The 24974-nt window shown below is 41.9% G+C and overlaps 1 protein-coding gene across 4 annotated transcripts in view; it reads left to right on the plus strand.

The window, feature by feature from the left end:
- Positions 1-24974, plus strand: part of PALLD (palladin, cytoskeletal associated protein) — a 406473-nt gene that overhangs the window by 342438 nt on the left and 39061 nt on the right. For all 4 annotated transcript variants that reach the window (XM_060653807.3, XM_060653808.3, XM_060653809.3 and 1 more), the window contains one exon: positions 21871-22551. In XM_060653807.3, coding sequence (XP_060509790.1) covers positions 21871-22551 — 681 coding nt within the window. The remainder of the gene's footprint in view (positions 1-21870; positions 22552-24974) is intronic.

A 24974-nucleotide genomic window follows, 5' to 3' on the forward strand; every position in this document is an offset into this window, starting at 1 on the left:
GCTGGCCTTCCTTCTCTCTCTACACCCTTCTCTGGAAGCCTTTCCTTACCTCCCACATTTTCGTGATCTTGTGGTAAATCTGATTTTGTTAGTGAACCAAAGTGAAAATGAACAGTAACTGAGAGGTTTGTTATTTACTACCTGCTGAAGGCTATAAAAGAAGGCCTCGTGTTCACATTAGCACGTTACTCTCACGATCCATTGCATCTCAGGGTTGTTCATTTATAAATTAATTATTTTACAGTATCATATTAGCTTTGTCAGCACCCGGGCACCATTGTGGACTTTAGATTTAAACCTTTTTTTTTTCCTACTCTCTCTCATTTCTCATAAAAATAGTCCTTATATCAAGATGAAAGAAAGGTCAAATACCAGCTAGAATCAGCACACTGATGAATAATCCTATTTATATTCATGGAAAGGTAATTGTTTCAGGGAATGGTTTGCTTTGATTGGTATTTACTTTACCCATCTTCATCAATCTTACCTTTCATACCAAGAAGTCTAGATCAGTTGACATGGTTTCTGTTTTTGCAAACAAGTTTATTATGTAACACATCAAAATTCAGTTCCTTTTCAGTTTTATTGAGATATAATTGACATAGAACAGTGTGTTAGTTGAAGGTATACAACATAATGAATTGACCTATATACTCCTGCAAAATAGTCCCCACACTAAGTTTAGTTAACATCCATCACCTCAAAAACTTACATCTTCTTTTCTTGTGCTGACAACTTTTAAGATCTACTCTCTTAGTGCCTTTCAAATACGCAATACAGTACTGTTCACTATAGTCCCTGTGCTGTACATGGTATCCTTAGAATTTACTGATAACTGAAAGTTTGCACATTTTGACCTCCTTTACCCATCCCCCACTCCCTCCTTTAGCAACCACCCATCTGTTCTCTGTTTGCACAAGTTCAGTTTTTTTAGATTCCACATGTAAATGAAATCATACAGTTTTTGTCTTTTCTGTCGGGCTTATCTCACCTGGCACAATGCCCACGAGGTCCATCCGTGTTGTCACAAATAACAGCCTTTCCTTTTTTTGTGGCTCAATAATATTCTGTCGTCCATAATACATATAACTAACTATATTTTCTTTACCCATTCATCCACTGATGGACACTTAGGTTGTTCCCATGTCCTGGCTGTTGTCAGTTATGCTGCAGTGAACATGAGGGTGTTTGTTTGAGATAGCGGTTTATTTGTGTGAGATAAATGCCCAGAAGTGAAATTGCTGGATCATATGATAATTCTATTTTTAATTTTTTGAGGAAGCTCCATACTGTTTTCCATTGCATTGTTTGGCTACGCCAGTTTACGTTCCTACCAAGAGTGCGCCAGGGCTCATTTTTCTCTACCTCTTTGCCGTGTTTGTTATCTCTTGCATTTTTGACGATAGCCATTCCAACAGGTGTGAGGTGATGTCTCTTTGTGGTTTTGATTTGCCTTTCCCTCATGATTGGTCAGGTTGAGCATCTTTTCATTGCCTGTTGGCAATTTGGATATCTTCTTTGGGAAAATGCCTATTTAGTTCCTCTGTCATTTCTTAACTGGAGTCTGTGTATTTTTTGGAATTGAGTTGCATGAGTGCCTCCTTTATTTTGGATATTAGCCCCTTAATCAGATATATGATTTGTAAATCTTTTCTCTTATTACCTAGGTTGCCAGCCTTTCATTTTATTGGCAGTTTCCTTTGCTACAGAAGCTTTTTAGTTTGATAGAATCTCCCTCATTCGTTTTTGCTGTGGTGGCTAGATTATGATGTTAATATGGTAATGCCTCAGAGCAAAAAAAGATCATCCAAAGTTGTGTAACACAGTAAACATCACACTGAGGACTGTTTGAGGAGAGCGAAAGAGAGGTATTTCTTGGCTTCTTAACTTCCACATCTTTACCGTAAGATGAATCAGATAGAAAAATCTTTGGTTACAGCCAATATTGCAATTGTGATAAATCAAGAATCTAACAATTTCTGACTTCTCTGTCTGTTCACCACAACATATATATATATCAAAAAAATAGAAAGCAAAAATTTGAGGAATGTTAAATATTAACATTTAATATTAATATTAATATGCTTTCTTAAAGGTATCTTCTTCAAGGAGCATTATATGCACCTTTTTAATGTTTTCCATAATGGTGCTGTTGTTTAGAGAATTAAAATACCATTGTGAAAATGAGCCTATGTGTCACCCACATTTCTCCTGCCATATAACAGCCCTCTGCTGGTAGGGCAGCTGTCTATCTAGAGTTGCTCATTGAGAATTCAACACTGATTGTTTAGAGCAAAATGGCAGGTTTGAAGAAGTTTTCCTAATAAGGAAGAATGATGTAATGTGTATGGAGGGGGGCCAGGTTCCCTCCGTTTGTTTTATTTATATTAGCTGAATTCCAGGGGAAAATGTGCTACGAAGCATGAGGGCTGCTAACTATATTTAGCCAAGCTCCGTAAGTAACACCAGAAGAAGGCTTTTTTTTTTTTTAATTATATACTCACCAGTGTACTATATGATGTTTTTTTCCAGGCATCCTGTTTGTATATAGTTGATTAAGGATAAATAATACTTTTAGTTACATTTTTATCTTCTCCTTTGAGGATGAAGAAAGTATCTTTTGCAGTCTCTCTTTAACTTGGCAGGTTTTCTGTGAGATGCTGTTTTGGGGGGTGAAAAGATAGATAATTAATGATGATCCCATGGTTGAAATGACTCAGTTTTTCAGAATGGAATTTAAGGAGGCAAGAGCTGGTGACTGTAGTCTTTCAGAAGTAAGATCATACATGTTAGAGAGCCATGTTCTGTCTCCTGTCTGGCCATTTTCAATCTAGATTCTCTCCCATCCACTAAACTTTCTCTAACTAGAATGCATAGTCTGTGCATTTTAAGACAGTAGGCTGTGACTTTTGTACTTTGGCATTGAGACTTTTATTTAAACATTTTTATAAACCAGAGGAAAAAAGTAAAATTTGCAGCCTTATTTAAATATCAGCTTTGTAATTTGGTCATTCCCTGTCTTGTTGATGTGTTATATGATGTTTGCTTTTGCTTCGTCAGATGATCCAAGGCTTAGGTTGTATTTCATATGAGAGAAAATTCAGATTCCTCTCCATCCCAAAGCCTGCTCTCTCCGCCTTGCATCTCACCGATCTTCCCCGTGGCTGGTCGATACCCACGCTCACTGCGGCTGGCAGGGCTGACTGTCCCACAGAACCACGGCCTTACAGTGTGCGTGTTCACAGGATATGGCTCTCTGTGGAGCTGGAGACTCCTCTTACTGCCAAGGAGAACGCTGTCCGAGATGGTAGAGTGCCCTCATCTATCATGATGAGTAGCACCAAGGGTGCCCCAAACAGGCCTACCTGTGTGAATGTCTCAGCAGAGTGGGACAGTTTGAGAAACACAATCTTAGAAAAATTTCTGATATCACTTGCTGAGAAATCAGTAAATATGTTAGAAAATGAATAAGAATTTGGAAAACAGCTTTTCACCACCACCATGGACACATCCATCACCGCTCCCCCATGATTCTAAAGCCCTGCAGTATGATTCCTGTCCAGAATCTTCTTGTGAGAAGAAGTGAGGGGACTTTTAGAACCAGGCCTGTGGGGAGTGCTGTGTAAGAGAAATATAATATGAACTACAAATACAGGCCACAAATGCAGTTTTAATTCTTTCATAGTCATATTAAAAAGAAAAAAAGGGGCGCCTGGGTGGCTCAGTTGGTTAAGCCTCTGACTTCAGCTCAGGTCACGATCTCACGGTCCGTGAGTTCGAGCCCCGCGTCGGGCTCTAGGCTGATGGCTCAGAGCCTGGAGCCTGCTTCCGATTCTGTGTCTCCCTCTCTCTCTCTGACCCTCCCCCGTTCATGCTCTGTCTCTGTCTGTCCCAAAAATAAAATAAACGTTAAAAAAAAAATTAAAAAAAAAAAAGAAAAAAAATAACTGAAGTTAATTTTAATAATACCTTTTATTTAACCCCATAAATTACAAATGTCTTTTCAACATGTAAGTAATATACTAATGAGATCATTTTTTGCACCCTTTCTTGAACTAAATCTTCAAAATTTGGTGTGTTTTTTACACGTATCGATCATCTCAGTTCAGACTAGCCACATTTCAAGTGTTCAATAGCCACATGTGGCTAGTGGCTACCGCGTTTGGACAGCACAGGTCTAGAGGATATAAATTGCGTATACACTCTAAATCAGTGTAGCAGAAACAGCGTTCAGTATTCTAAATGGTCATCTCCATCTTTTCACAGCTGGAGATGAATTTTACAAACCATATGACAGGAATAAGAGCCGATCCCGGTGGTAGAAATGGAGTTCACTTAGCAGAGAGGTATCTGTTGAGTACCTACTGTGTGTCAGGACCTACTTCACATCCTGAACCACAGTTGTGTACAAATGGACAGAAAAGGTCTCCCCCCCCACCCCACCCCCAAGGCACTGACCTCCCAGGGCTAGAGTAAGGGTGGACCGGAGGGCTAGGTGTTCAGGCAGAAAGTATAAAAAGAGACACAGAAATGTAATAATTCTGTGGTAAATGCTGTGAAGAAATAAAACAGGATAATGAATTAGAGCGACGTGGGAGTCCTTTTCTTGCTCATTTGAGTATTACATGAGTCATTTAGGAAGTGAATTGGGCTGTGTGGTGTGAAAAATGTTTTTAGTTCAGCCTTAGGCAAATACTTCCTCTAATTATCAAAGTGACTCAAGAGATTCTCTTTTTTCTTTAAAAGAGAATTTCATTATTGAAAAACACCAGTACCCAAAGAAATGGAAGCCACTGAAAAAAATGGTTTCTGTGTACTTCAAATAATATTTTAGGGCCAGGCCCCAGATGACAACATCTCTCCCCCAGGATATAACAGCTGACATAGCTAAAATATGAAGTATGGCCTAAATAATACACAGAGAGACTGATAATTTAGGAAAGATTTTTATGTTTGTTTTAACAGAGGCAAACAAATTAAAATTTTTTATCTGTTCCTTTTCCTCATTTGCTTAAGTAAACTTCAAAACTAAGTACTTCCAAAGAATTTGGTCTCAACTATGTGCATGAGCAGCGAATGTTGTCAAGATATGGGACTAACTGAATAATCTAGTAAGTGTACGGAATATGAAAGTTTTGTGTTGAAAAATATCTTATTATAAAGATGCAATAGAACTACCATGTAGTGTGTATCTGTGTTTTTTGTGTAGGACCTGGCTTAGAAGACAACCAGGAAATGGTTAACAGTATTTAGTTGATGCTGGGGAGGGAAACAGGTGGAACCTTTTCGTAGCGTCCTTTTTGTATCTTTTGCATTTTGAAGGGCATGAGTTTTTACTTTTAATGAAGTCCAGTTTAGCAGATGTTTTTCTTTTGTAGATCACACATTTGGTGTCTTACCTGAGAAATCTTTGCCTTACTGATGGTCACAAAGATTTTCCTTTGTTTTCGTCTTGAAATTCTATACTTTAGGTTCATAATTTAGCTAGAAGATACGTATCGGTTACTTTCATATAAGGTATGAGTTGGGGTCAGGGTTCTTTTTTTTTTTTGCGTATGGAAATCAAGCAGGATATATTTTTGCATTTTATCATGTGCACTTTAATATAAAGAATTTAATTCCAAAAGAGATGAAAGGGAAGTGTACAGAAATGTCTGCAGCTATTCATTATAATTACAAATCTACTTTTAAAAGGAAAAAGTTTCGTTCTGACTACCCTGCTGATTTTCAGGAACTATCATTATCCTTGTGCTTTAGTTCTCTAAGCCAAACAAGTTAAATTCTGTTGATCAAAAAGATTATGTTGATGCCTTGTTTTTCCAACCAGTTTCCCAATCAAAACTTGATGGCAGTATTTTATTATGGGTAAGAAACTAAAAATGTTACCGGCCTTTGTAAGAGTAAATTTCAACTACATAATTAGATCCGCTGACTGGAAAGGGGTTATAAAGACAAACTTGCTGTCTCCAGGAGAAGGTGGGGTACTAAAACTTCACTGGAAACGAAAGGTTATGGATAAATTTGCGATTGCCAGAATTCCTCAGGGAAAGCACGATGTAGAGGGCTCTTCCATATCCCTTAGATGAGGAGTGGCGTCCTGCCATCAAATCGCCTTCCAAGGGGGAATGCATCTATTTAATGCTCCTATTTTGTTGTACTGAGCCCATCGGAGGCCACCACACCTTCTCCGTCCTTGAGCAGAGCTGGGGCTGGAGAAATAATGACTAATGGTTTGAAAATACACTAAGTAGCAAGGGAGCCCATATATCGAAGGTTCTTTCGGACCACTGAAGTGCATGAATGATTTCTATTTGAGGCGGTGGTGGTAGGGAGGGTGCTATCCCTTTTTCCTTTTCAAGTTTGGGACCATTGGAGGGATAACCTGAGGAGACAGAAGGAGAGGGATCCAAGCCTCAGACTTGTACTGGGGAGAACTAGAGGAGAGAGGAGATATGGGCCAAGTGAGCTAATAACTTCCCCCTGCAGTTAAGCAGGCATAGCTGCCCATTCACAGATTCACAGGCAGCATTATACATTCACTGGGGCAGGTCCCGCTTCCCAAGAGGGAGGAGAACACACTCTCCCTGCAAGCAGCAGGTCCAAAGGGGAAGAGGAAGGAAGGGCTGATCTGAGCATGCCCAGATGCACCTCCCATGCACTGGAAAGGGTTCTCTTCTTATGGAAGTACCCTCCCCACCCCCCGCCCGCCCCGCCCCGCAAAGTGGAAACAGGGTGAAGGATGGAGTGTCACTCCTTCAATGGCCTAATGTCCTACTGATGCTACAAAGTAATACTTTTTAAAGAGCATAATGCTCTTGAGAGGGGTGTGTGTGTGTGTTTAACATACACCATAAACGACTAGTGTCCTCTGGCTTATTTTCACATTTTTATGAATTCTGTGGATCTTTAATTTACTCATATATTTTAGAGACCAGGAAATATGTCCACGGCCAGAAAAAAAAATCCCTCGCAAATTCATAACTCATGTTTCTATACTTATTACATTAATCCTGTCTGATCTAGAAGGCATTAACAACAAAAATTCATATTAATTTTGGTTCCCTCGTATGAACTCCTCCTGTGCTTCTGAGATTACAGATATGCTTCTGTTTACTGGTGGCCACGATCAAGATAGAAGATCGTATTTGAAAGGTCAGGTTAGGAATAAACGTGCGCGCACACACACACACACACACGAATGTTGTGACTGTGTTACTAGGACATACCACTGTTAGCCAAACAGCTGTGCGTGATTCCTAAGCAAGGGCTCAGTCCTTACTCTTCTGGGAAGAACACAGTTCCCTTGTTGGAGCCTGACTGATTGATAACATATCTTTCCTTTGGTTTTTGGACTGTTTATCTGTATTCTTGTTAGAAGTGGCTTTCTGGTTTGTTAGTGCAAGCCTGTTAGTGAAAGAAGTCTGTACCTTGGTGTCTTCACATGAGTAGCTGAAAGCAAAAACCTAGTTACTACTCGAAGCTCCGTCAGTGGCCTCCTGCGTGATATTGACAAGATCCGGGTTCCTTCCATCTGTCATTCTGTAAATCTCCTGTTTGTATCGTCTTACATATCTTTATTTATTTATTATTTATGTTTTAAATGTTTGTTTATTTTTGAGAGAGAGCACGCGAGAAAGGGAAGGACAGAGAGAGGTGGGGGACAGAGGATCCGAAGTGGGCTTTATACTGACGGGAGAGAGCCTGTTGTAGGGCTCGAACTCATGAGCCAAACGGTGAGCTCACGACCTGAGCTGAAGTCAGATGCTTAACCAACTGAGCAATCCCAGTGCCCCTCATCTTACAGATATTTATACCCCAGTAGCTTTTTTCCATTGTTTGTTTTAAATTTTAAAAAGAATAGGGGCGCCTGGGTGGCGCAGTCGGTTAAGCGTCCAACTTCAGCCAGGTCACAATCTCGCGGTCCGTGAGTTCGAGCCCCGCGTCAGGCTCTGGGCTGATGGCTCGGAGCCTGGAGCCTGTTTCCGATTCTGTGTCTCCCTCTCTCTCTGCCCCTCCCCCGTTCATGCTCTGTCTCTCTCTGTCCCAAAAATAAATAAAAAACGTTGAAAAAAAAATTTAAAAAAAAATAAAATAAAATAAAAATTTTAAAAAGAATAGTCTCATCCAGGTGTCTATACTACTTCCCTAAATGAAGGGCCACCTAATTTGTAAAATCTTATAATCTAATCATAAAACCCAGTAGAGTGTGCAATAAACTTTATTATTTACATGTTTTGGAAAAGATTAAGAAAGTACAATAAGACAAGCTCAATACTATAGCTGTATATACTATGAAGTTTTATTCTTTCAAAAGGCATTGCAAGATGTTGCAGGGTTTTAATTGTATTGAGAGGTCATAAGTATCATATTGTAGAAAACTCCATTTAATCAAATGCCAGGTAAATGCCTCTTGACTATACACAGTTGTATATAACCATGCTGAAACCTCATGTAGCTATGGTAAATCTGTCTCGTTTTTTCTTAAGAGTAATTACATTAAGTAATTGGGCTGTTTTATCTAAGAATTATTTTCGTGGTTTTAGTCATTTCTCAGGGAGGGAACCTCATTTATTACAGTTCTTCCCAAGACACATTTTGATAAGCTTCATTTACTGCTGGAAGGACTGGATCTGCCTCCTGAGGGGGAAGGTCAGTCAGCACTGTCATTACTGTGTCTCCTCCTTTGGCCTCTAAGGAATGTCAAGGTCAGTTGGTTATAAGCTAAGAGAGGTCAGAGCCATTTAAAATTTGCAATTCTTTTCCGTGGTCACAAGTCTCTTAGTGCATGCTGCTAAGCTACATCTCTTGAGCTTGCCAAAATGCATTTTTGAGTTTTTTTCAAGAACCTTTTTCCTCTTTGGATAAGAGGTTGGAATTGGAGCCTGGTGATCAGGCAATGATTATAGTCACACTGTGGAACCCTTGGCTTATATAACTTGGCCGTTAACATTTAATCTGGCAATGGTCAGGAGTACTGGGTGGCTCAGTCAGTTAAGCATCCGACTCTGGATTTCGGCTCAGGTCATGATACCGCGGTTTGTGAGTTCAAGCCCTGCGTTGGGCTCTGTGACAGTGCAGAGCCTGCTTTGGAGTCTCTCTCTGCCCCTCCTATGTGTTCTTGCTCTGTTGCCCTCTCTCAAAATAAATAAATAAACTTTAAAAAGATTAAAAAAATAAACCAGCAATGGCCAACCTTTAAATGAAAACAAATTACTCTTTGAGGACTCAGGTCCAACCGTGCCTTCCACTCATTTCTTTACCTTTGCAAGACTGAAATATGTACAAAATGTTATTGGCAGCTTATGATCTATTCAGAAATGTGGTTCACTTCTTCAGTGATAGGCATATGTTTTTTAATTTTTTTTTTTAATGTCTATTCATTGCTTTTGAGAGAGAGCAGGGCAAGCAGGGGAGGGGCAGAGAGAGAGTGGGACAGAGGACCTGAAGCGGGCTCTGCGCTGGCAGCAGTGAGCCAGATGTGGGGCTCGAACTCATGAACTGTGAGATCATGACCTGAGCTGAAGTCAGACGTTCAAGTGACTGAGCCACCCATGCACCCCATGATCGGCCAACATAGAAATCTAGAAAGTCCTCTTTATAAATTAGTGTTGTTCATCAATATGTGAAAGATACTATTTTTTTTTAATTCCCGCATATTCAGTAACGTAGCCTCTCAAAAAATGGAGTATGAAACAAATTAATATTCACGTGTACAATCTTGAAAGACTAGATTGTGGATTTTATAGCTTGGAGGAACTTTAAAACCTATGTTAAGGGACTACTTAACAGTCGTCCAACTTGCTTTTTCACAGATAAGAAAAAACTGAGACCTGTCTCAGTTAAGGCCACACAAATAATTTGTGGCACAATCACCTCTGCCAGGGAAAGCGCTGAGTAGCCCAGTGGCAGTGTCTGCAAGAAATAAAAGTCTGTAAAGCACAGCGTGTGAGACATGAGGCATTACGTGCCTAAAACTGTCCATATGGAGTATCTTCAGGACGTAGCCAAGTTGTCTCTGTACGTGGCTGTTTGGGGCTCGGTTGCAATGTTTATATTCCAGTAATGAAGAAACAAAGGGGTAAGACTGACAGAACCGGTCTTGGGTGGAACCCACATTAGAAAGGTCCCCTGCGGCTGAAGGGATCGTAGTGCACATGGAACTATGGGTAAGTCCTGCTGCCTTGACCAGAGATACCACCACGTATAGTCCTGAGCCAGGCTTCCTCAGTTTAAGCCCGTCGGCACTACCGTCCAGCTGCGTAACTTGGAGCAACTTACTTGTATCTTTGTGCCTCCGTTTCCTCGTCTGTAAAACGGAGATAATAAAAGAGGCCTTACCTCTAGGTTTTTATAAAGATTAAATATCGTTAATATAGATTAAGTTCTTAAAACGGTGTTTGGTACGTAGTAAGTGCTCAATAAGAGCTATTATCAGTAGTGGTAGTAATCATCATCATGATTGATTAAATATTTGGATGAGGCCTCCCCTGGTGACTTCAGATACATGGAATAGATGTTCTCATGCTTCCAGGGTGTTGAGTTATTCGGACAGTAGCACTGTGTCGTCTTTTATGATGTGACCTGCTTTCAAATATAAGCTTCTGCAATTTTATGTTTTAAGAGTTAATATGTTTCTATGTGTTAAGAATTGTATATATTGTAAACATTATATCGTTTCTATGCACGAGGCTAAAAACACTCAAACTACTAATGGCGGAGACTATCAAATGCAAAGATGAGCGGAACACTATTAGCCATTTGTTCTTACAACTTCCAATGGTTTCTTTCACCATTTTATGAGCAATATACGCATTCATTGTTCACTGATTCATCAACTTCAGATAGTGCTAGTAGTGTTTAAGATGATTCTTACCAGCAAGATATTCTTGTCAGGCCTTTGGCACTGACCAGCTGATAACTTTGTGTAGTTAATCTCTACATTTCCATTTCCATATCGGTAAATGAAGGAAATTAGGCTGGTTGGTCTCCAAGGCTACTTCCTTCAAAGGGTCAGGGAACATTTGAATTAACTTAAGCAAAAAAAAAAAAAAAAAAAAAAAATGGTGGAAGAGAGCAGTTATCGTATACGTGGGATTCAGAGATAAAACTGATCTGAGAGTTATCTACATCCAGGTGCTAAAATAGCATCCCGGTTTTACCTCTCTTGTCTTCTCTCCACTTGGCTTCTTTTTATATATTGGCTCTCCCATGGCGGCCAGCAGCTCCGAGGGATTCTGTCCTTTGGGTTAGCTGTCCAAGGACAGAGACACATTTCCCTTTCATCTTCAGTATGAAAAATCCTGACTGGCCTGGCCTGACCTGGGTCATATATTTATCCTTGAATGATTTGCTGAAGCCAACAATGATTGGCTAGTCCTGGGTCATATGCTCGCCCTGTGACCAAGGCTTGGGGGATTATGACAGGCAGACCCACGAGGAATAGAGTAGAAGCAGATCTGTAAAGGAAGGGATGAACTACTTTTACCAGATGAAAGGAAGAATGGCAGATAAGGACAACAGATGTCCACTCTTCTTGGAGTTTCAGGAAACCCATTTGAAGAGGGAACTCATCCAGTTCACCAACTAGTGAGTCATTACTTGCATTTATGAATGCTTACTGCCATGTCGCCAACCACTGGCCCCATTCTCCTTCCAGAAATAAAGCATGACCTCCACCTCCACATTCTTTAACTTAGTATCAGCCGTTAGGAACTCCCGGCGGTGCTTCCACAATACTTGAAAAACGGGTCCAGATATCAACATCAAGTTGTGGGCAGACATCAGTGCTTCTGATTCCAGACCCAATACAGTCATCCCTCGCAGCTTTGTTTGTAGCACTGGATTAGGGCTTTATGACCTGCCTCGCGACGGACACGCAGGGAACCATTTCCTCTTTCGGTACGGGGGCCAACTTTGTTATCACAGGATACAATCCATGCTTTGAAAAAGAACACTGCAGCAATGGGCAGAATGCACCCTTCTAAAGAAAAGAAATGCCTAGAGATGACTAAAGTTCTCACCGAGTCCTGAAAATATCCCTGAGACTCTTTTCCTCAAGGTAAACATAAACTTGAGGCGTTTCTGACTGAAAACCAAATAAAATGGAAAATGGGCACTGGTACAGGCTTCCGCTGCCTGGAACATGATGGAGTGCCTCACAGATGCCAAATTGGGAACTACGCTGCCAGCTTCACAAACACTCCCCCCTGGGGGATGGGAGTTTCATATTATGGATACTGAAAAACCAGAGTATAAGTACTGTCTTACTATGAGAGCTCTGATTATTTCACCTTTCCCATATGCCACATAAAAGGACACCTGCTGATCTCACAGGTAGGGACATTGACGAGCAAACGAAAGCACAGAACACACAAACCTGGCTCTAGAAGATCTGGCCCGTGGGTGTGTGAGAGCGTCACTGCCGAACCTCGACAGTGCCCTACCTGCCTTGAGGGTAGGCACAGCTTGGAGGAGGGAGAAAGAGTTGCTAGATATTATCGGGGAGGACTTCAAGGAAAGATAGATGTTGGAATGGGCACGAAAGGATGAAGACAGCCTCAGTGGATGGAGAGAAATTGGTGGGGTGTGAGCCAAAAGAGAAAAGACCAAGAAGGAAAACCCAAGGTGAGTGTGGGGGACAATGAGACTAATTTGGAAGAATAAAAATGTGGTGATAGAACAGGAGTTAGGGATAAGAAGTTAGGGCTGTTTGGAGCCAAATTGTGGGAATCTTCGAATTATCATGTTATTTAGGGGGAGACATTAGAGAAGGGGGGAGCACTCTGTCTTAGGCATGCTAAGTTTCTGTCACATGAACTGGGCAACAGAAGTGGAATTCAGGACTAGGGTCTGGGTCAGAGATAGATTAGGGAGTGATCGGAAAGTTCTGATGTTGGGGGAGCACCCATAGTTAGAGAGCCAGGGAAGAACCTGGGAGGAAAAGGCACAGTATCAAAGGCAAGAGGACAAGGAAGCTGGTGGTAGTGATGGCAGCAGAAAAGCTTCGAGAAGGAGGGGGTGATCGCTATGCATTGTCAGGTGCTGCGGAGGAAGGACGGAGGAAGCACCAGCACTGACAGATTATAGGTCCAGAGCATAGCATAACTGTATCTTTATGGTGAACGAAATACCTTGATTTTCAGGAGGTTTACAAAATCAAGCCAAAGGGATAAGTTTTGCAGTGGAAAGAGAAGGGTTTATTAATGGAACGGTGAGTGGTTCCTGAGCCACTGAAATAGTTCACATTTCTTTAAGGGAGAACATTCTAGCAGAACCATAGCCAACCCAATTCCCATGGGAGCTGTTTTGAGACACACAAAACCCTAAAGCTATTTTTCTTATGGACAGAACTTATCTGTATTAAGAAACAAATGCAGTTAATGTTCACTAATTAGGTGATGATTGTTTACTGCATAAAAGTATCCTTCCGGGGGCACCTGGGTGGCTCGGTCGGTTAAGCGACCGACTTCGGCTCAGGTCAAGATCTCGCAGTTTGTAAGTTCGAGCCCCGCGTCGGGCTCTGTGCTGACAGCTCAGAGCCTGGAGCCTGCTTCAGATTCTGTGTCTCCCCCTGCCCTGCTCACCCTCTGTGTCTCTCTGTCTCTCAATAATAAATAAACGTTAAAAAAAAATTAAAAAGTATCCTTCCTTTTTTAAGAGTCATTTGTGGAAGGATTTTAGTTTGCCTCTCCAATGCCTTCAAATCTATTTCTGCTTACCAGGAAATAACATATTCATTTTTCAAAAACTGTTTCATTGGACATGAAAACAGCATATGCGTAGGATGAATGTATATATACGAATAAACACCACACTTGGGCTTGGGTAGCTGTTTATGAGTTCCTTTAAAATCAGTTTCTTTATAATGTTTAAATGTTACTGGACTGAAGAGTAAGGATCGTAAAATCCGAAAGTTTATTAGGACCTTACAAATACTATGTTGTAAGTTCCCATTTTATTTTTTTAAGTTTATTTACTTATTTTGAGAGAGTGAGAGAGAGTGGGAGAAGGGCAGAGAGCCAGGGAGAGAGAATCCCAAGCAGGCTCCCTGCCATTAGCATGGAGGCCGATGTGGGGGCTCAATCTCATGAACCATGAGAGCATGACCCGAGCTGAAATCAAGAGTCAGACAGTGAACCAACTCAGCCACCCAGGCCCCCTATAAGTTCCCATTTTGAACATTTCTCTCTCCGGTTGACTCTGTGTTCTTACCTGTAAATAGCCTGTGGGAGAGTGGCTTTATCTGCAGGGTATCTGTACTCCCTTAGAGCAGCACACCCGGGTGTCCTGAGTGCCACATAGCCTGATGGAACAGCTAGTCTTGTACATTAGCAAAATCCGAGGATTCTAGTTAAATTCTGCCAATATTTATTGATCTTACATGTGAGCACAGTGAGATATTGAAGATAAAATGTTTGGAAGGGGCAGACAAGTGAGAGAATTGTTCTTTTGTTTTCTGAGTGGATTAAAGCCATTTGGTGAGTAGATAATGGTTATTTCTTTTGAGAGATATGACACTTTGCCCTTAGTAATAATGCAGTCTTACCAGTACAGAATGCACACCACTGTTTTAGATATATTCAATTCAGCAAACATAACCTAAAATGGATGACACAGTAGGCTGTCAATGACAACGTGGAAATTTGAGCAAACATTCATATTCACCATACGAAACCTTAAAATATGATATGAATTCTTCATCTCATTATAAGACCGAAAGCTAGGTATCTGTCCATCATTTTCCCCCCAATTATTTTAAAGCTCAGAGAAATGTAATGCTCAAGAGCTGAATAGTTCCTCAACATCCGCCTCACAGGGAATGGGTTTTATGTTTGTTTTTGTTTGTTTGTTTGTTTGTTTGTTTGTTTTATGGTGTTTCCTTTAGAAATGAGATCACTAACTCTGCCCCAGGTATTGACAGAAAAGGTTGGAAACCAGATTTCTCTTCAAAAGTACACTTTGCCTATGTTAAGAATTAATACTGGGGCACCTGGGTGGCTCAGTCAGTTAAGCATCCGCCTCTTGATTTTAGATCAGGTCATGATTTCACCATTCATGAGTTCAAGCCCCACGCAGGGCTCTGTGCGGACAGTGTGGAGCCTGCTCAGGATTCTCTCTCTCCCTCTCTCTCTGTTCCTCTCCCTCTTGTGCACGCACGTGCTCTCTCTCTCTCTCTCTCTCTCTCAAAATAAATAAACTTAAAAAAAAAAAAGAATACCAAACATTTTCAGTTGTCAACAGTCCATGTTAATTTCTGTTATGTCCACTATATTAGCAATTTTTATAAGAATCAGTGGCTATTATCTTTTGGCTATTTTCACTGGCCTATGCAGCAACAGAAATGAAAATTATTTAAGGCATTTAACTGTGATGTGGAATTGATGCTTTTTAGATCCTGACCTCACATTCCTCCTGTAAAAAAAAAAAAAAAAAAGGCTAAGGCTGAGACACCAGCATTCCACCCCATAGATTCATCAGGCTTATTCATTAGGACTTGCCAACACCATCCGAGTGTGTCCCTTATCGTATATAATTTAGTCAGGATACAATCCGGGTTTTGTTTGTTTTTTTTTTTTTTTTGGTAAGACTGTAAATGCTTTGGACTAAATCCCTTAGCCTTCACAAAGCCAAACTGCTACTTATGTGCCCCATAGAGAGTTGCATCTCCACAGACCTCCTGAAGGAGACTCCTGTGCGTCTGGGAAGCCAGCTGCAGGATTCACGTTCTGAGGAACAGCTCAGGTCAGTGTCCGCCCCTGTTAGGAACACCACCCCTACCTGTTAGTCCTTATTCCCTGAGCTACATGAGGGACACGGCCGTGCTTTGATACTCCAGAGACGTTCCCAGGAGGATTATGGATTGGTCCGCACTTGCTCCGTTTCTCATGGTACATGGAATGACTTCAAATAGACATCAGCTTTATATACGAAGACATAAAGAGCTACTGTTTTTCTGTAGCAGAGCCAAATGCAGTTCTTATTCTAAGTGGAAAGGACGAGTCTTTCTAAAAGAGACTGAAGTCATGTGCTGATTTCACTCAGGTCACTTCTTCCCTGAACCCTCCTATGTAATTAATTGTGCTGAGTCCTGGCTCTATCTAGAGAGTCAGGATGATTTACAAAAGGCTCAGAATAAATTAAAGATCAAAGAGCAGGGCTTTTGTAAAGAAACCTATGTCATTTTGCAATAAATGTTAGACACACATTCCTGAGAAGTGGTCAGTTTTAATTTGATTTTAACATTCTCTTGTTTATGGTACTTTGTAGAAAATCCAAATCTTTTATCCCTGCCCTCTCCCCCAACCTTAGGGGGGATGTGTTTAAACTCATAGTTATTTTTGCACTTAACAACCTCCCCAAAACCTAATGTAGTACATTCTCATTTGGCTTATATTCACTCGTTTTTATTATGTAAATGATTGTCCTCAAGACTGTGATTTATGTACCTTTTACCAAAGGGCAATAATAAATTAGTCCTAACCAAAGCAAGTTGTTAGATACTAACGCTCACCAAGTGGACCTTTTTTTTATAGGATACGAAGACATAAAGTATGAATAATAGAAACAAGAGCAAGACAGCTGAAGTACTAATATAATAAAGTAGATGGAACTTAATCAGTACTCTCTGAACTGAAGCCCTTGTAGGAGTTTTATATTCTGTTTTATAAGTTCCCAGAATTAATATATTGAGTTCTCTCATAGATCTGATACTGAGCTAATCCCAGCTGGGGAGGAATGTTGTGGGAACACCCAGTTTATTCCCTAATTCACTTACCTACTTTCATTTGAGAATTCTTAAAATTCCCCAGTCCAGTATGGGGCCCTCCTGTTGTAGGCCTGAATATACCGAACATACCTGATAAACCCAGCATGGTATCGAAATTGCGACCGGAAATTAACAACGGTTGTTGTCATTGACAGTGATGTGTCTGCCCTATGCGGGTGTTCGGCTGGGTGTTGGGAGGATGCTGGAAGTCACAGCCCTGGCTGTCAAAGTGCATATAAAGAGCAGGACCAGCACAGCTCTCCGTTCAGAGGGTGCAGCCACGGCCCCGCTTTGTCATACAATGGCTTCTGTATCACACAATAAAAAATGAAAGAAAATACATAAGCCAACAGCATATTTATTCTGAAAGCACAAATGTTTTCCAGCTTCGCGATCCCAAGAGTTCCTCCAGACAATTATAAATACTCCATCTTTATTAACATGAGCAGGGGATAAATTACTTCTTGCGATCCAGACATTGCTCCGGAGAGAGATACTGGGAATTCCCAATTTACATAAAAGTTGTTCTCCAGAAGTTTGCTTTCACATCATTTATTTTGAACTTGGGCTGCAGTTCCCCAGAGAAAAAGTGATATGTAGTAATAATAAACTAACATTTTTAATAAACCTTTTTTGTTTGTTTATCGAGCACTTTAGAGAGAATGGTGTAGCACGAGGCTTTCGCACCAACCAACCCTTCACATCCAGGTTCTGCCCTTAGACAAATTATTTGACCTCGCTGACCTATGGGGAATTTGTGAAAGGGGGATGAAAATGCCAGGTACATGATTGGTGCTGTCTCTCCTCTCCCACCCCTACTATGGCTTTCTGAGTACGAGAAAGCCACTGCTTGCAGTGGGAAGAGATAAACAGGAAAATCCCCTTGCAGTAAGGCGAACATCGTCTCCATTTTTTTAAAGGTCCATTTTGTACAGTAACCAGAATCCATGCGGTGGCTCTCTCCTGTTGTGGAACATTTCTTGAGTTCACACTGTGAACCAGGCACTGTGCTCATTTTATCCTCGCAATGACCCCGCAGTTAGTAGCGGGTGGAGTTGGCTTTCAAGCCAGTACCGTCCAGCTCGAGTCTAGCTTCTTTCTCCTGTACCACACTGCCGCTTGGCTGGTTACGTTTTCCAAGGCTGCTTTAGTCTGGTGGCAAGACAGATGACTGAATTGGAAAGTAAACTGTGTTCCACATCTCTCTCCCTTTATCCCTGTCAGATCTAAATCTTGGCCCCATCCAATTGTCTGTACAACTGTTCTAGTTAAAATCTGTGTCCAGGGGTGCCTGGGTGGCTCAGCTGGTTGAACGTCTGACTTCGGCTCAGGTCATGATCTCGCCGTTCTTGAGTTCGAGCCCCGTGTCGGGCTCTATGCTGGCCAAGCTCGGAACCTGGAGACTGCTTCAGATTCCGTGTCACCCTCTCTCTTTGCCCCTGCACCACTCGCACTCTGTCTCTCTCTCTCGGAAATAAATAAATATAAAAAAAATTTTAAATCTGTGTCTAAACCATTAGGATTGGGGGAAGGAGGCTCTTGATTTTCTATAATGCAGGAGGAGAATCCACTGAGTTAGTATTTATATATTCCCTTTCTGAGCTGCCCAGATCTTCTCATCTTTGCACCATTTCACCCTAAAGAGAATCAAGTTTGAGGTCAAATATTCTTAAATATATTCTTGAATATGTAAAACTTAAAACTTTGATGATTCAGATCTTTAAGGCCCTCATGCTGTAGTGACACAGAAGCATGAGGAGAGAAAGTTCTTAGAAGGGAACGATGACCGCAGAATGTTTTAGTTTTTTTTAAATCACATTGGAAGTCGGGGTTCTTCCATGTTGACATGCCTGGTGCAGTTAAAGAAGCCAGACACAGACACAGATCTAACCTGGCTCTACAGGTTACTTGCTCTGTGACCTTGAGCAGGTTACCTGAAGTGTCCTCATTTGTAAATGGAGTGTGACAAGTGCATGACAAAAAGCCCAGCCCTCTCATTTCCTCAACTATTGACGCCTTTAGAATTGCAAGAGGGGTAAGAGTAGAGAATTTCTTAGATTTTTTGAATGAGTGTTGTGGTACAGGAAGGGGAAAAAGGCTGGAGGCGGGGGAGGTGTTGGTTGATGGAGTAGTTGTGCAAAGCCAAACACTTTAATATGATGCTCAAAGTGCTGTCCTTGCGAGTAGGGCTTCCCAGAACTCTTTAAGCCTAACAGTTCAACCTTTACCCAGTATTTCCAAGAAGTTAAGTTTCATTTTCAGAAAAAAGCAGAAAAAAAAAATGGGGAAACCAGAAAAGTGATGACTTTTTATAGTATATCTTTTAAAGTAACTTCCAAAGGCTTTTCTGGAACCTCTCATTCCCTTTGTAACTTAATGAGGACGAAGAAAATGACTTAGAACTGTGCATTTCATCACCTCAGAGTCCAGGTTTTAGATCCATTTAACTCCAGTATTCTTTAAAATATGATGATCTGCCAGAAATCAAGTCAGATACTTACTGATTCAGAATAACTATTTTACTTCCCTTCCCACCTCTCCAGTTCCCTGCATATTTTATTCTTCTTCCAGTGCAAAATGGGGGAGTAGAAACCCTAGCAGAGTTCTTTGATGCAGCATCTGTTGGTAGCCAAATCACTGTAATGCCTGTTCATTTCTTGTGAAATGCTGTATTAATACTTTCTTGAACTGAACTGTCTAAAAGCATGTCAGCAGCTTTAAGCCCACATGGGTTAACAAACTTGGTGGTTGTTTTAATGGCCGAATGAGTAGGCTTGACCCCAGGAGAGTTAGAATACAGTGGTGGTCTGGGCTTTCCTGCCCTGGCTTCTTTGAAGACTGGCTTCCCAGAGCCACTCCCTAATCTTGGGGCAGAGGAGTCCTCACACTAGATATAGGGAACGATATGTTGTCTGTAGCAACCCTGCTGGAGCCACCACACGCAGTTATTTGCTGATGCCAGGCCGAGCTTAAAATACCTTAAAACACATCGGAGGCTCTGGCTGTGGTGAGCCCAGCTGGCCAGAGTAGGGCAGCAGTGCCTCTGAGGAGGGCCATGCGGATGACTCCCAGTTCAGGTGCACTCAGCCAAACGTTGAAGATGAATATTCGAGGACTAGGATGCATAAGTAGGAAATAAGAAGGTGATAGAACAGGCAGGGAGATCAGAAAGGAGATTTGGGGATTCAAGATGAGCACTAGATGATGGGGTTTAGAGCTGTTGGGTGGTTTTTTATGCCTTCTATTCCTGGGCCAGTTCTAAATACGTGAATGCAGGAACACATGTGCTGGACAGTGGACCCAAACCACACTGACATCTGGAACTCAGCATCTGGTGAATCCTAGCAGTGTCATGGCTTTAAAAACGCTCCAGTTAAAAATGCTCCAGCTTTAAAAACGCTCCAGTTAAAAGTCCTTTTAAAACGCTCCAGTTAAGTTCCACAGGACTGACCCCACAAAGTTCTTTGGTGTTGAAATCTTTGATACTCTGCACAGATTAAACATATAGAATCATCCTTATACTTCATATACACACTAGAACCACCTAATATATACTTTTCAGTTCCCAGGAAAGTATTTCTTGCTCTCTTTGTGGATTTAAGTGTAATCAGTTTACTGGATAATTATAGAAGGGAATGGAAAACAAGGGAAGGATGTTCCTACATCTAATGATACTTGTTAACAGAGCTAAAATCCTTTTGGGTTTTTTTTTTTTTTTTTACTGTCAGCAACTTCAATTCCTTTTATTGCTCTGAATCTCTAAAAGCTTGATTTTGAAAATTAAATAATAATTAAATTAATTCAATAATTTCATTGTTTAATAACATTAAATTTTATTAAATTAATTAAACAATTAAATTGGGGGTTTTGTGTTTTAGTTTCCAAAGGTTTAAAGTTAAGAGCAAAGTTAGCTTTACCTATTCATGATTGCTTTATCTGGTTGTTACAGTGCCACCTTCTGTTGAAGTTTCTTTTGACAGCCATTGGTGCACTGAATTAAAAATGTCTTGGATGTAAAATTCAGCTAACTAGGAAAGCTTGAGTAAAAGATTTTAGCCAATTGTTAGCTGCTTACTAACTTCTTTTGTAAAATCTAAAATTCAGACTATCTCTTCTCGATGGAAAGTACTTGGGGAATTAAAACTGCATTATTTATTATTATTAATAATTATTGTAATTTATTCCTTATTGAACACTTGCATATTAAAAATAGGTGTCATTTGTGTATTTTAGACATGGCACAAAATATCGGTGTGTATTAAGGTTTGTATAAATAATTGGCAGTTCAGAGTCTAAAATTCTGGTGATAGTAAATTTTGCATATGTCTTTGTAGGTAACAAATGCAGGAATTAAAGTGGAAATCACCATGTGGTATTTATTAAATGCAGAGTTGAGGGGCGCCTGGTGGCTCAGTCCGTTAAGCATCTGATTTTGACTCAGGTCATGATCTCGTGGTCCGTGAGGTCAAGCCCCGCGTAGGGCTCTGTGCTGACAGCTCAGAGCCTGGAGCCTGTTTCAGATTCTGTGTCTCCCTCTCTCTGACCCTCCCCCGTTCATGCTCTGTCTCTCTCTGTCTCAAAAATAAATAAACGTTAAAAAAAAAAATTAAAAAAAAAATGCAGTTGATAGCACTAAAATAGGCAAATTGGATGAAGCTAGATCTTCCAAAAACAACTTAAATGTTTCTTTTAACTTTCTCATTATGATAGAATTTTCTTCCAAAACATTGGCAAACGAGAGGACCGAGGACTCCTGTCGGAAATTTTTCTCTTCATATTTCTGGTTCTATTCAAATGAAATACGGCCCCTGGGAGTCAGATCTAAAATTTCCATCACTGAGATTTATTTGTAAACTGATTTGGATCATCTTGGGTAAAACTTCAATTAGACATTGAGATAACCGGTTACGCTTAGTTAACCTAGCGCCTTGTCCACAATCCATAACGGGCAGCACACGTGAGGCTACTAACCGGTGCCTAACTCCGACCGGGTGTGGCCTGGAGCTGCCATTCGTGGGGAGTTACGTCCACAAGTGATCCTCACTGCCTCGCACGAACGTTCCCCTAGTTCCCTCTCTGAAGGTGTCGCTTTTGTCTCCCCTCAGGGACCCTCTGAAAATCCAGCAGCTGCAGAACCAGGTCCGGCTGGAGCAGGAGGCCAGCGCGCGGCACCCCCCGCCTGCCGGCGCCCCGCGCAGCGCGCCGCCCTCGCCGCCCTTCCCGCCGCCGCCCGCCTTCCCCGAGCTCGCGGCCTGCGCGTCGCCCGCCTCCCCGGAGCCCATGAGCACGCTCGCCTCCCGCTCCGCGCCCGCCATGCAGTCCTCCGGCTCCTTCAACTACGCGCGCCCCAAGCAGTTCATCGCGGCGCAGAACCTCGGCCCCGCGTCGGGCCACGGCACGCCGGCCTCCAGCCCCAGCTCCTCCAGCCTCCCGTCGCCCATGTCCCCGACCCTGAAGCAGTTCGGCCGCGCGCCCGCGCCACCCTTCGCACAGCCCTTCGGTGGCGCCGAGGCCGAGGCTCCGTGGTGCCCGTCCTCGCCGTCGCCCCCGCCGCCGCCGCCCCCCGTCTTCAGCCCGACGACGGCCTTCCCGGTGCCCGACGTGTTCCCGCTGCCGCCGCCTCCGCCGCCGCTTCCCAGCCCGGGCCCGGCGTCCATGTGCGCCTCGCCCGCAGCCCGCTTCGGCCACAGCCAGACGCCCGCGGCCTTCCTCAGCGCCCTGCTGCCCTCGCAGCCTGCCCCGGCGGCCGTCAACGCCTTGGGCCTGCCCAAGGGCGTCACCCCCGCGTGAGTGACAGCCCCACGCCCCCGCTTGCCCCGCCCCCTGAGCTCGCGGGGCAGTGCCCCCTGATCCGCAACCCAGGGGTAGCCCTGGGCCTTTTTTACGAATTTCCATCCAGCTGGTGTTTAGCTTCTTACCACAGCAGCTTTCCCAGACTCTTCTTGTCCAGCTACCTTACCGTTGCCAAGTCAGTACTTTCTATTCTGCACTAAGCAATACAAGATTCTGCTCAGAAACTACCCAGTCTATGCGGTGCGCCTATGATTTTGACGGTAGTGGCGTTGGCTACTATATAGGACGTCGTGCTAAGCAATTCACGTATGTTACCTCATTTGATACACTCCTGAGAGGTGTCCTTGCCCCACTTAGGGCTGAGGATTCCAGTAATTAAAGAATTTGCTCAGGGGCACATTAGCCCCCGAACTGAGATTTGAGTTCCTGTCTGTCTGACCTCAGATCCATGCACTAACCAACAAACTATCCAGATATTTGAGATCAGTATTAAAATAACCGTGGAGGGGGTGGGTTATTAAGTGTACGTTTCATGTTTTTGAATTATCTAAATTAACAGAATTAAAAAGCCAGCCTTTACGTAGACGTAGTGATTGAGCGGAAGAGAGGAAAACGTGTACGTGTCTTTGTGTGATTGATGCACGTGAGTGAGGACGTGTGCAATGTAGTGAAGAAGTGACCGTGCCGGTTCTGTCCCTGACAGTGATCTCTATGTAAACTACATGGAACCTCCAACTCAGTCTTTCTATTTGCAGATTATCTAAATACCTGTCTTCCCTTATGTCACAGTGATGTGGCAGCCATCTGAAATCTTTAAGTAGGAAATCCATGAGGATAAATAAGATAACATCTACAAGAGTACATTAAAGCCCTCAAAAGAAATATATAACGTAGGTGTTTAGCACATACTGTCGATGACTAAAAGCTAGCACATGCTCATTTCACTGAAGAGTTCAACACAAGTACACGTCAGCAAAGGTCAAGACATTTCCCACATCTCTGAAATAAACTCAGATCCTACTTCAGAGTCTCCCAGAATCCCAATATTGTCCAGAGAGAGAAGGAAACCCTACTGAAGAACAAAATGAGGGGCATCCCTTGGGTGGCTCAGTCGGTTAAGTGTTCGACTCTTGATTTCCGTTCAGGTCATGATCTCACCGCCATGAGATCGAGCCCTGCGTTGGAGCCTGCTTAAGATTCTCTCCCTCCCTCTCACTCTGCCCTTCCTCCCTTCATGCTTGCACCCAGTCTCTCAAAAAAAAAAAGAAAAAAAAAGAATGAGAAGACCTTAATTCAGGTTATTTTCATTGATATGAAAAAGTTTTCCATTCTCGGATGTACTAACACCACCTTAGAGATGAGCATTGCTATGTTTGACTTTGACAAGGTGTATGAAGGAGCTTCAGGTAGCAATATCATGTTTTGATAAGCACTTTCTAAATGTCGATTATATGAATTCTATATTTGAAATCTGGCTTCTCGAATCCGTATTGGAAAAACCTCAGTCAAATGAATATGTAAATAGAATAAAGGAGGAGAGTTTGTATAGTAATGTTGTGATAATGGGCTTCTACTGAAAGTTGAGTGAGTCAACTTGCCTGAGAAAACTTGCTTTTTCTCTCCTACTTTTTTGTTTTCTTTTATTTGGCTGCTAGGAAATGAAGTATTATCTTGCCACAAAGAAGCTCACTGTTAGATCCAAAAAGTGGTAATTTGTTGCAGGACACTGTTTTGTCCCTCTTACTAGGAAATGGTACCAAACCTTGCTTCCCAGGAAGATAAGTACTCATCTGTGTAATATTTCTCCTCAGTGGTGTTGGGTGGTCATGCCTTTTATCATCGTAGATAGTCTTTTATCCTCTTAAGTAGAAATAATAGTTTATTCTGATCTTTGAAATTCTCTTAAGAAGGTATGCAACTTCAAGAGCGTACCTCAAGTAATAGAAGCATTTGTTTATCAACATGTATCACAGTTATTAATTTTATGGAGTAAAATACTGTGTAATTGTTATCACTAAAAATTCTAGCAGCTCCTGCCATTCCTTAAAAATTAATGGAGAAGCCATGCTAATTTTGTGGCTCCTATGGAAAACTGTACCCAAAGATAGACACTGTGACACCAAAGATAAGTGGCAGTAGCAGGCTACAGATTTTTAGCTCTGTGCTGGTCCAGTAAGCCCTTATTATACAGTTACCCTTTCGTCTTCAAGGAATTTTTCCTTTTGCTAATAAATCATACATATCTGAAGAATTCACCCTTCTGATTCGATATATGTGACTTTTGGAACATATTTTTTCCTCTAGTATTTTGTGGGATCCCTCATTTGTATTCTGAATTAAAAATGAAAAGGTAGTTGGGGCGTCTGGGTGGCCCGATCGGTTAAGCGTCCAACTTCAGCTCAGGTCATGATCTCAC

The sequence above is a fragment of the Panthera onca genome, chromosome B1 (assembly GCF_046562875.1).
Source record: "Panthera onca isolate mPanOnc1 chromosome B1, mPanOnc1 haplotype 2, whole genome shotgun sequence".
Taxonomy (NCBI): domain Eukaryota; kingdom Metazoa; phylum Chordata; class Mammalia; order Carnivora; family Felidae; genus Panthera; species Panthera onca.